General features: G+C 43.1%; 1 protein-coding gene across 1 annotated transcript; it reads right to left on the bottom strand.

Annotated features, from left to right (window-relative positions):
• Window positions 1-5,522: 5,522 nt before the first annotated feature.
• Window positions 5,523-11,768, bottom strand: ABRA (actin binding Rho activating protein). Its single transcript, XM_063924320.1, has 2 exons — window positions 10,988-11,768; window positions 5,523-7,381 (listed from the first exon to the last, which is right to left on the bottom strand). Exons 1-2 carry the CDS (start codon window positions 11,680-11,682, stop codon window positions 6,898-6,900), a joined length of 1,179 nt encoding a protein of 392 aa, XP_063780390.1. The 5' UTR covers window positions 11,683-11,768; the 3' UTR covers window positions 5,523-6,897.
• Between the last annotated feature and the right edge of the window lie 784 nt (window positions 11,769-12,552).

Here is a 12,552-nt window from a genome sequence, read left to right on the forward strand (position 1 = left end):
TATGCTCTGTCCTTATCGGCAATATTCATCCCGGGAGTGGACAATTGGGAAGCCGACTATCTAAGTCGGCAGGACATGCACCCGGGAGAATGGTCGCTACATCCCCAGGTGTTTGGGCAACTGGTCCGCCGGTGGGGAAGACCACAGATCGACCTCATGGCGTCCCGCCTGAACCATCAGTTGCCTCTTTACTACTCTCGGACAAGGGACCCGACGGCGGCGGGCGTGGATGCTCTAACGGCTCCTTGGAATTTCCAATTCGTTTACCTCTTTCCTCCGTTTCCGCTGTTGCCAAAGGTTCTGCAACGCATCAAGAGAGAAGACGCTCTGGTTCTCCTAATAGCTCCAGATTGGCCGCGCAGGGTTTGGTACTCCGCTCTACATCAGTTGTCGGTGGCCGAGCCTTGGACCCTACCACTACGAGACGACCTTCTACAACAGGGCCCCTTTTGTTATCCAGACTTACGCAGGCTACGTTTGACGGCGTGGCTGTTGAGAAAGCCATCTTGACAAGGAAGGGGATTCCTCGTACAGTTATACCTACTATGCTTCGGGCTAGAAAGTCGGTTACATCTTCTCACTACTACCGCATTTGGAAGGCCTATGTAGCATGGTGTGAAAGTCGACAGTATTCTCCTTCCGTGTATAGCTTAGCCCGTCTTCTCCGTTTTTTGCAGGCAGGTTTTTCAGCAGGCCTAAGACTAGGCTCACTAAAGGTGCAGGTCTCTGCTCTTTCGGTTTTCTTCCAGAAACGGTTAGCCTTGCTGCCTGAGGTTCAGACCTTCTTTCAAGGGATTCTTCGAATACAGCCTCCCTTCCGTCCTCCGACAGCACCATGGGACCTCAGTCTGGTCCTGTCCTTTCTGCAGTCTTCAATGTTTGAGCCCCTGGAATCAGTAGAGATAAAATATCTCACCTGGAAGGTGGTTCTGCTCCTGGCACTGGCTTCAGCTAGACGGGTGTCGGAACTGGGGGCTCTCTCTTGCAGGTCTCCTTACCTGGTGTTTCATGCGGATAGGGCCGAGCTTCGTACTCGTATGTCCTTTCTACCAAAAGTGGTGTCTGATTTTCACATCAATCAGCCGATTGTTGTACCGGCCCTCTCAGGGGACTCTCCAGATGTGAGATCATTGGACGTAGTAAGAGCGCTCAAGATCTATGTGGATAGGACTTCGACTATTCGGAAGTCTGATTCCCTATTTGTGCTGTACGACGCTGCCCGCCGTGGTTGGCCGGCATCTAAGCAGACCTTGTCTCGATGGATTCGACTGACCATCAGACAAGCTTATTTGGCGGCTTCTCGGGAACCTCCATCTTCTATTTCAGCACACTCCACACGCTCTGTAGGACCTTCTTGGGCGGCTGCCCGGGGGGTCTCTATGACTACTTTATGTCGGGCGGCTACTTGGTCCGGCCGTCATACTTTTGTCAGATTCTACAAGTTTGACACTTTTGCGGCCTCTGCATCTCACTTTGGCCGAGCGGTTTTACAGGACTCTCAGCGCTCTCCCACCCGTTCTGGGAGCTCTGGGACGTCCCCATTGTAACTACGCTCCAGTGGCCCCTAGTGGATGAAGGAGAAATCAGGATTTTGGTACTTACCGATAAATCCCTTTCTCCGATTCCACAGGGGCCACTGGACGCCCGCCCAGCGCTGTTCTTCCTTGTTGTTTTTTGTTTAACGGTCTGCGGTTCAATTGATGACCGTTGGTTGAGTTCAGGTTAACCTGTTTATGATTATTAGGTTCGATTCCAGGGTTAGTTTGGATTATCCTGGTTCAGTAGACGTCAATAACCTCCTCTACCTTTATAGGTTTCTCTATTACAGCTCTCCTTGGGCACAGTTTTACGTAGACTGGCTTGGAGGGGAGATAGTAGGGGAGGAGCTAGCCACAGGGTTAGAATTTTGTTTAAAGTGCCAGCTCCCAATTACTGCCTACTATTCCCCATTGTAACTACGCTCCAGTGGCCCCTGTGGAATCGGAGAAAGGGATTTATCGGTAAGTACCAAAATCCTGATTTTTCTTTTGGAAACAGAGGTATCTTGTAGAAGAGACATGTAGAGAGTAAAGGTGCATACACACGGAGCGATATAACTGAGCGATTTTGACTATATAGTCAAAATCGCTCAGAAAGTTAGTGCATATCTCTCCATGTGTACACAGCCAGCGATAGCGATGCGCGTCCCCGCCAGGTCGCTATCGCTGCTAAAAATAGACTGTGCAGGCAAGTCAATTTTGGCTAGGTCGCTGGAAAAGAAAAAGCATCCCCTTGCTTAAATGAGTTAGCCAAAATCGCTCATAGCCAAAATCGCTGGAAAAGTTAGTCAAAATCTCCTACTGCCAGTTCAAGGGAAATCTCTCAGTCAAAATCTCTCCGTGTGTATGCACCTTAAGGGGGAGATTTACGAAGCCTTGAAAAGTAATAAATTGCAAAGTGATAAAAGTAGCAGCCAATCAGCTGCCTAACTGTCATGTCACAGACTGTGGGGCAGATGTATTAAGCCTGGAGAAGTGATAAGTGGAAGGTGATAACGCACCAGCCAATCAGCTCCTAACTGTCATTTTTCAAACCCACAATGATTGGCTGGTGCATTGTCACCTTCCACTTATCACTGCTTTATCCCTTCTCCAGGCTTAATACATCTGCCCACCCCAGTCTGTGACATGGCCGTTAGGCAGCTGATTGGCTGGTACTTTATCACCGTGAAATGTATCACTTTTCAAAGCTTAGTACATCTCCCCTTAAGTCTCTACTCTACTGTAAAATTGTCTCTGAATATACTAGGCACATTTAGGTGCTTGATAAAAAATAATGATATCTGTTTTTAAATTAATGAGAACTGAGGATGGAGAAATGGACCTGGGGCAGGATGATGGGAGGGAACAAGGTATGAGGGGAATGGATCTGGGCCACGGTGGTTGGAAGGGAGGGGTGGTGTATAGTTCCTGGGCAGTGTATACACAAAAGGGTCTAGTAAAAGAGAGGTTGAGAAGCTCAGTATGCTGGCCAAGTTGTTTCATCACCTAAATATTACAAACTCTCTTAAAGCTGGGAGATTTTTGTTTTGGTGGGGAGCAGTACAGATGGTGTAATGGTTAGCATTACTGCTTCACAGCACTGAGGTCTTGAGTTCAGTTCCCACCATGGCCCTAACTCTGGAATTTGTATATTCTCCCCGTGTTTGCATGGGTTTCCTCCGGGTACTCCGGTTTTCTGCCACAATCCAAAAATATATTGGTAGGTTAATTGGATCCCGACAAAAATTAACCCTAGTGTGTGCTTAGTGTGTGCGTGTAGATGAGATGTGTTTACAGCAGACTAGATGGGCCAAGTGGTGTGTATCTGCCATCATAGTCTCTGTTTCTATATATCAAACCTGCTAAAGAGGAGAAATTGAGAAGTTGTCCATAGCAACCAGTTAGCTTCCAGCTGAGTAACTCCACCCTATGTGGGTAAAAGAATCTAGTTGTTGGAAGCCTTACCAGCATAATGGAGACTATTAGAAATATTGGATTTATTTTGAACAAGATACAAAATGTAAAGGAGCTTAATGTGCACATCGATGGAGGCTTTTCCAAAGCAGACCATTCATCAGGGTCCAGTATCTTATTATGGAGATCTTCTTCCCTCTTTTATTGTCTGCATTGGGAGCTATGGGGGAACCGTCAACATGGGTGGGAACAGAAGGTGCTACATTTGGGACTGCTGATGAATGGTGGTTAAGGTAAGTCCCTGCAGAAGTTGGGAATATTTCTGTCTTTGGTAAGTCATTCAAAAACATACCAACCTTATGCCAACGATAGAATACAGGTTTATGGATGCCCAGAGGATTTCCAGCTTTTACCAGAGGGGTATAAGATATGGAGAAGAAGCTTTTAAAAGAAAATCAAAGCTTGCAATGATCCAAATAGTAACCGTGTGATGACCTGGAGGTCTCTGAGCTGGGGGAAGAGGCTACCAGCCATACTCCTGATACTTAACTACAGTTTTAAGCAACCCTCTGATCATAATCCATGGCGTGACTGCTACTTTAGCTTCTGGGTTATGGCCATTATAGGCATTTCCCGTTAGTTAATACTTCCCCCCCCCCCCCCCACTCCTGCATCACTATGCCGTGACATGCCTAAAATGGTTCCGGTATGAATGGTCGACCATGTTATGGTCGACAGTCATTAGGTCGACCACTATTGGTCGACATTGACATGGTCGACATGGACACATGGTTGACACGTGAAAATGGTCGACACATGAAAAGGTCGACATGCGTTTTTTAACTTTTTTTGCGTAAAGTGACTGGGAATCCCAATTAGTGCACCGCGTCCCCTCGCATGGCTCGCTTCGCTCGCCATGCTTCGGGCATGGTGCCTTCGCTCCACTACCGCTTCGCTCGGCACAGATTACCGTTCCAATCGTAGTCCACGTGGATCGTAAAGTATGGAAAAGTTCCCCAAAAGAAAAAAAAGTTAAAAAACTCATGTTGACCTTTTCATGTGTCGACCATGTGTCCATGTCGACCAATAGTGGTCGACCTGACTGTCGACCATAACATGGTCGACCATGTGAACGGATACCGCCTAAAATTCCCTGTGGGCAAAGCCGTGACTCTTCAGATGGAGGCCTTTCAGTATAATGATCAAAGGAGACTGGGTTATGTGTGTCGCTGCCCAGATTCTCTAGGGTATGAGTGTCCTATTAAGTATCCGCTTACACTGCACGTAGATTGGTTTGAAACTGTTGCACAACCTGCCTGTTTTTGTGTTTTGCCTGATCTGCAGTTCAGTTTATTGTGAACCTGTATGCTTTAGATTTCCATGGCAACAGCATCTATTTACTCTTACCTTTCCACAATCTATACAGCACACTGTAAATGTAAATATATTCCTGTGAGATCACAAACTTAAGGGCCCCATACACTACAACGATATGTCCTGAGGCTGAAGTCGGAGGCGATTTCCTTTGAACTCACTCGGGAGTGGAGTGGTTCCATATACGATTCCATACGATTTGGTACATTTTGCATGCGATATATTGTATGCGATCCCAGCCATGCCTACGGGAACCGACATAACACGAGTGCAACACTAACGATCTAGGGGAGCCGATCCGACCCTAACGGGAACAGGCATCGGATCGGAAAACACCTCCAAAATGCCAGATTTCATACAATATATCGGCCCGAATGCCCGAAATTGGATTAAATCGGGCATTATCGTTCTAGTGTATGGGGCCCTTTATTCTGGTTGCATCATGTTTAATTCCAGTCTGACCAGTACCTGAACTGGCTCATTTAGACCATTTTCACAACTGGGAATAAAAATGTACTTTTACGCTTTCAGACCCACCATGTCTTCAGCGGTTTCAGCGTCACATCTGATGTTTTTATGGAACATAACTGCGCCTTTCATGCTGGGGGCAGAATCTGCTGAAGGCAGGAAAAGTGTTGCATAATAAATGTAGGCCTTTGTGTCTGTCCCATTACTGGAACATAATAAAAATATAAATAAAAACAAACTACTGGGTGATGTAAACAATTTATAGATTTTCATATATATATATATAAAATAAAGTTTCGCATAAATTAATAAATAATACAAATAATTCATAGAACTGCAATGTCTACAGTGCTGAACATGGAAGATTTAAACTGAAACATAATATTTATAAGTTAAAATCTGTTTAGACAATCTCTTCAATTATCATCTTCAAGATAACGATGCCCTATGACAAGGATACAGCAGGATTCCATTAATCCTAGTTTTGTTTTTTATTAAAATATTTTTTTAATAACAATTAGGGTTCGATGTGCTAAATCTTAAAAAGAGATAACGTACCAACCAACCAACCAGCTCCTGTCATTTTTCAAACACAGCCTGTAACATGACAGTTAGGAGCTGATTAGCTGGTACTTTTATCTCCATCCACTTTCTTTCTCTCCAAGGCTTACCAACCGCTAATTGTTAATCACTGTTTATAAAGATGTTAATTTTTTTTTTAAAATGCATTCATTGGGTGGAATTCAGTTGTTAGGAAAAAACAGACACCCAACTGACTTTTCAAACAATTGAATACCGCCCATTAGGTGATCCTTACCATTATTGTTAAAGCAATTATAATTGAATTGATTAACAAAGAGTTTACTAATTTACCACTCCCCTACGCACAATAGAAGAATCCATTGTTTGAGGACCGAGTTTGGGAACCACAGAGCTAAACTATAACTAGTACCGACTACATTCATTTATGTTTAACATCACGTTTGCCAAGGTCATCCAAGGAAAAGTGACTATTTCATATTGGAGCTACTTTAAAGAAGGTGCTAAAACTATTTAAAAAATGCATAGGATAGACCTAAGGTCATATTAAGGCATAAAATGAACATGAGCAGGTAGGAGATTTGGGATAATGTACCAGCTGCATATATCATAATACATGATTAGTGGTTCTGAAAACTGTAGTATATTAATTACTATATGTTAATAATGCTGTTAAAATAAATATTAAGTATATCAAGATATATTGCTGGGGAAAAAAGCTGGCAGCCCCGTACACAGCTGATACTTCCCATAGAGCCGAGGAAAGGTTTGGGTGGCGCCAACTCTAGCTGGAGTAAGCTTGATCGAGGAAGAGAGGAATGCAGCAGAGATGACGCAAGTGGCGCTCAGACGTGGTGAGAACAGCAACGATGTATAGCGGCATTGTCACTGGTATGGAAGTGGTATGTCCAAAAATGGTCACCATTGAGATATAGTGTTAATGATGATGACTAGTGGTGTCAGAGAGGACACAGAAACGATAACACTTCGTTTATAGAGCATTTCCACTGCTCGTACCTTAAACTATGTAACTTTGGTGTACACGTACTTCCTAAGCATAAGAGCGATATTTTTTCTTGACTTATTCTAATAACGTTATTATAACATGGTCATCTCTGCCCTGCCACAGCATTTCTCCTGTGAAGTCCACCATGCCGTGTTTTCTGGCCCTCAGCAAGATACCGACCACCTTATCTGAGATCCGCACATACCTATCGAAGAGCTCTCCGAAGGTGACACGGACCTTTCCGTCTTTCCCCGGCTTAGACATGGTCCCAATGATGAAGCATAAGTCTTTCATCTCCCGGTGTATGTGTGCCTCTGCTCTCATGGCTCTCTCGGCAGTCTTCGTTCCTTCCTTTGGGTGCCCGTATCCCTTCTCACCCTTCTGCAGTCGCCTAGACATTGCAAACTCATAGTCAAATTCATCGCTGAAGGGATTTAGCTTCTGGCTGAGTACGTGCTCGCCCGACCAGTTTTCCCACTTCCCTTTGACGCTGCTCACTTGGCTGTATTTTTTGTACGCTTTTTTAATGATGTTGAGTTCTTCTGCAGCCTTTTTGCTTCTGTAAATGCAATTAAACAAAACATTATTACGTGGGTTGCTTTGGTTAGTCTTTTTTATTTGGGGTTGACAAATTGGTATCCGGACTCCAGGTCGACACCAATTGGTCGAAACACCTGAAATAGGTCGACATGAGTTTTTTACTTTTCTTTTCCTTTTTTTGAACTTTTCCATACTTTACGATCCACGTGGACTACAATTGGGAACAGTAACCGAAGCATGGCGAGTGGACATGGTGCACTAATTGGGGTTCCCGGTCACATTACAGAGAAAAAGACACAAAAAACTCATGTCGACCTTGTTCACGTCAACCTTTTGTCCATGTCGACTTAAGGTGTGTCGACCATTTGGTGTCGACCTTGAGTCCCAGACCCAACAAATTCAGTAGCAGAAGAACTCCAGTTATTTATTTATGGAGTTAATGGCGAACGTCCAATCAAAGTTATCAAAACATTGCATTGGCAAGTAAATGTCTCTGTGTTGTTGAACCCCAGAGAAGAGGCAATTACCATTGCGCAGAGTTTACATGGGAACTGCAGGCATCCAAAGCATGGGACCTTTTTCCGGCTGAGGGCATAATCCATAAAATCAAATATTTAAGGGCCATTTTCTTCTCCAGACATTACATTTAAATTGTGCATCGCTGCACTCGTAATTGGTTTAAATGTCTAGAGCACAGGTTCTCAAACTCTGTCCTCAGGACCCCAAACAGTTCATGTTTTCCAGGACTCCTCACATAATCACAATTGAGATAATGAGCACCACATGTGGATGTTTTAAAATGTGTCCATGAGTAATGAATACACCTGTGCACTTGCTGGGTGACCTGCAAAAACTGTGTGGGGTCTTGAGGACTGAGTTTGAGATCATGCTAGCTGTGGCCACTAAGACCAATCTGACCCAATTGTAGTTGCATCATGTGATTCATTGCTCTTATCAGAATTCCCAAATTGCAGTATGATCTGCTATATTTATTATAGATGAATAATACGCATATATTCTTGCGTGCCTTAAAATTATCTAAAGTTGAATGCGTTGCTATAAATAAAGACTTTATTGGTTATCTAGTCACCCACTGATATGTGCAATGGTATGGAAATCTAAATTATTAATGCAGCGCATTACCTTTTACAGCCAGCAGGTGTCATGATGATATGAAAAAAATGTTTTAGCCTTTAAACAAGATTGACAAGAGCAACTGTGACAGGTGCTGACTAGAAGGAAGAAACTGCTAACTTATACATTGTAGAAATGCTTCATAACAAGCCAGTCCCTTGAGTTACGGTACTACTACACTTGTTATTAAATCATTTGAAAAGTGTTTCAAAGGAAAATAGACTTGTCACATGCAGTGCCTCAGTGATGTCACTGGTTCGAAGCACACTGATTGGCTACACTCTCATGATTATTGGTTCAGACAAAGAAATGGCTGCCCCACGCTCTGTGTAGGTGATAGGTGCACATTAATCGTGTATGCGGTTGATGGGATACTGCTTGCTTGGCCAAAGTCAAATAAAGGAGCAGCCACAGAAACAATATTGTATACAGACTAGCACTGGAGATGACTGAATGGTAGGGGGCATGCCTTATCACAGACAGCATTGTAATCTACATAATGACTATCTCACAGCAAGACTATTTTTACTGTAAACAATGTAGGGAACATGATCCTGAGAACTAAAGGCCACTAAAATATATATATATATATATATATATATTTAATATAAAATTTTAAACCGCCGTTGCCTGAATCGGCAATGCAAAATGTAAATTATTATTCTTATGGAACTTCTATTACAAACATAGGGTGGTATTCAATTGTTTGAAAAGTTGGTTGGGTGTCCGTTTTTTCCTGTCTATTAGAAAAAACACAGACTCCCAATTGACTTTTCAAACAATTGAATACTCCCATAGAGTATATAACTACCAGTAATTTGTTCTTTTATCCTCTTGTTCTATTGTAATTTTGCACTGTAAGCAAAACCATATTGCTATCTACTTAGTGTAACCTTTAGTCCTGAACCCCATTTTTAGCATTACAAAATTCCCAGTTTTAGGGACATACTTAATAAGTAATAGTTATTCAAAACCCACAATTTTAATTTATTTCATTTAATGAAAGGCTAAGACTGCTCCTCACCTCTATGGTGCACTGACGGCCACTAGACGGTGCTCAATGGGGCAATTCAAGTGTTGCTCCGTTTGAGGTGGGGGCGCATACACACACCTACCTCTGCATGACCGAGCCCGGCTCCCCGCAGCTCCGTAATGTTGATGGGCTGGTAACTAGTCAATAATTAAATCATTTGCAAACCTTATTATAAATTGGTAGCAATACACAAAGAAAGGTTGAAGCGCTTGCTGGTCATATAAGAGAGAAGAATGGTCACATTGAAAATCACACATTTATTGGAGCATTAAAATAAATTAAAATGTATTAAAAAGTACGGTAGGAAAGAAGTTAGAGAACACAATGTGCGTTAAATCTCAAGACGGCTGTGCCCCTCTCGGTCTCAGTGAGAGTTGTTGGGAAACATTCAAACCTGTTCCAAAATACAGTCCCCTAGTGATAGACTCTAGTGTCCCGTTAGTAATCCATCGTGTGTATATTTACCACCAGCAGTTGTCCAAGGTGTTTTAAGCGGTTGGCATCCGCAATGAGTTGTCCCTTGTATGGCTGTGTAAAAAGTTCCACGGTGGAATGTTGTCCTTCTAACGGGATCCACAGGTAGAGACAGTAGTGGGGACCTGGTTCAGGTGAAAAGTTCCTCAGGAGATTGAGTGATGAACACTGGGCACGCACAGCAGCAATCACCAACGCGTTTCGTTGCGTTCACGCAACTTTTTCAACTTTAAAAATCTCCTGAGGAACTTTTCACCTGAACCAGGTCCCCACTACTGTCTCTACCTGTGGATCCCGTTAGAAGGACAACATTCCACCGTGGAACTTTTTACACAGCCATACAAGGGACAACTCATTGCGGATGCCAACCGCTTAAAACACCTTGGACAACTGCTGGTGGTAAATATACACACGATAGATTACTAACGGGACACTAGAGTCTATCACTAGGGGACTGTATTTTGGAACAGGTTTGAATGTTTCCCAACAACTCTCACTGAGACCGAGAGGGGCACAGCCGTCTTGAGATTTAACGCACATTGTGTTCTCTAACTTCTTTCCTACCGTACTTTTTAATACATTTTAATTTATTTTAATGCTCCAATAAATGTGTGATTTTCAATGTGACCATTCTTCTCTCTTATATGACCAGCAAGCGCTTTAACCTTTCTTTGTGTATTGCTTGTGATTTGGGGGTCTGACCAACCTCCCTTTGTTACAGCTGCTGTGTAGCACCTCCCCAATCAGCGCCTGGAGAAAAATCCACCCTAGGGTGTGTTTTCTTTCTGTTTTATTATAAATTGGTGTTTAGTAATGCAACTTCTATTTCAAGGATGGCAGGTGCCTAACATGATTCCCCGCTAGTGGGGATCTTTGTATAAGGTTCTGAATGGTACATGGTGATACATGTATTACTAATAGAAGCATATGTTAGAGGCTATACAATATATAAAAGCTGGCAGAGAGCTGACAATCATCACTTACTGCGAAGATCGCTTAATCCTTGCTGTGTCCTCCTTGTTCTGCTCTGTGAAGACGGACTTTCTGTCCAGTTCTGGTTTGACTTCTTCACTTTCTCCATATCCACTGTCTTCTGTCTCCAGGCTCTCACTGCGACACTCTGAGAGTTTTGGTACAGTTCTCAAACCCCCTTCTGGTTCTTCACCACCTTGCTCCATCTGTTTCCATCCTTTGGTGAGTTGTGAGACCAGATTTGAGCATTTCCTTCTCCTAGTTGGAGAACGGTGGCCATGCAGTAGTTTTTCAACCATTAACTCATCATATTTACTCTGTATCTGTGTGCTAGGGTCTTTCTCATACTTTTCAGTCATCGACCCAATGTCCATCCCTCTCTCTTGGGCTTTGCTTGCAAAACTTTTCACCACTGATTTAGTTTTTATTTGTGTTTCTAGAACATCCTCTGGGGAACACGTGATGTCTTTTCTTTGTTCTAACACAATTTGAGGTTTTATCTTAGCCTCCACTGATGATTGGGGGTCCTCCTTAACTTCTCCATCTGTGTTTGGTACCCAACCTGAAGGCTCCTGTGCTTGCTTGGTTGAATTTTCTGCTGCCCACTGTTGCCAACCTCTAGCTAAGCTGGAAACCAAACTTGCTGTTTTAATCTTCCGAATAGCTCTTTGAGCAGGTTTCATGGTTTTCATTTCACCGGGAGACATTATGTTGCTCTGAAAGCTTCCTTGTTCCACCAGTCAAGTAAGCAAATCATGAATCTGCACTCCTGGTCAGTTCTAACAGCTGAGTGAAGAGTTGCTGAGCTTTTAAATAGGACCAGATGCTTTACGGTGTCGGAAAATATGCCAACAATTTGTGACCGAGTTCTGTCCGCTGTGACACTGTTACTTTTTAAAGACCGGTGGGTTGCGTTTCATCACAGGAGCAGATGGAAATTACAGATGGTAAACAAGGCATACAAAATACACAGTGTCCCTGGGCTGTCAAGTAATCTGTTGCATTGTTCTTAAGTGTTGTGTTACTGATTTTAAATTTTAAAATAAAATCCTATTTAAATAAAGTATATATTGGCTAACTTTGTTCTGAAAATGTACAAATATAACATTAAAGCCACTGACGAGTGTAGTGGATAACATTGATTATCTAGTTACAACAATGGCACCTGTCAAGGGGTGCCATATATTTGGCAGCAAGTGAGCACTCCGTTCCTGAAGTTTATGTTGGAAGCAGCAGAAATGGGCAAGAGTAAGGCTCTGAGTGACTCTGACAAAGGCCAAATTGTGATGGCTATGTGAGAAGGGAAGCCGTAGGGGTTCCTTACCCCATGAAGCTTCTGTGGCTGTGGGAGTCGGCGTGCCCGTCCTAGCGGGGAGATGCGTCTGGGCAGCTTTTGTTGATATGTTTGTGAATACTCATTGTATCGTTTTATGTTGAAGACAGTAATAGTCTAATTGCATCGTTTTATGTTATAGACAGTAATAGTCTAATTGCATTGTGTTATGCTAGAGACAGTAACCAGAAGAGACTAGTCAGTCTGTCAAATCCAAGATAGTGTTTTAACCTCACTAGGCTAT

The sequence above is a fragment of the Pseudophryne corroboree genome, chromosome 5 (genome assembly GCF_028390025.1).
Source record: "Pseudophryne corroboree isolate aPseCor3 chromosome 5, aPseCor3.hap2, whole genome shotgun sequence".
NCBI classification, from domain to species: Eukaryota; Metazoa; Chordata; class Amphibia; order Anura; family Myobatrachidae; genus Pseudophryne; species Pseudophryne corroboree.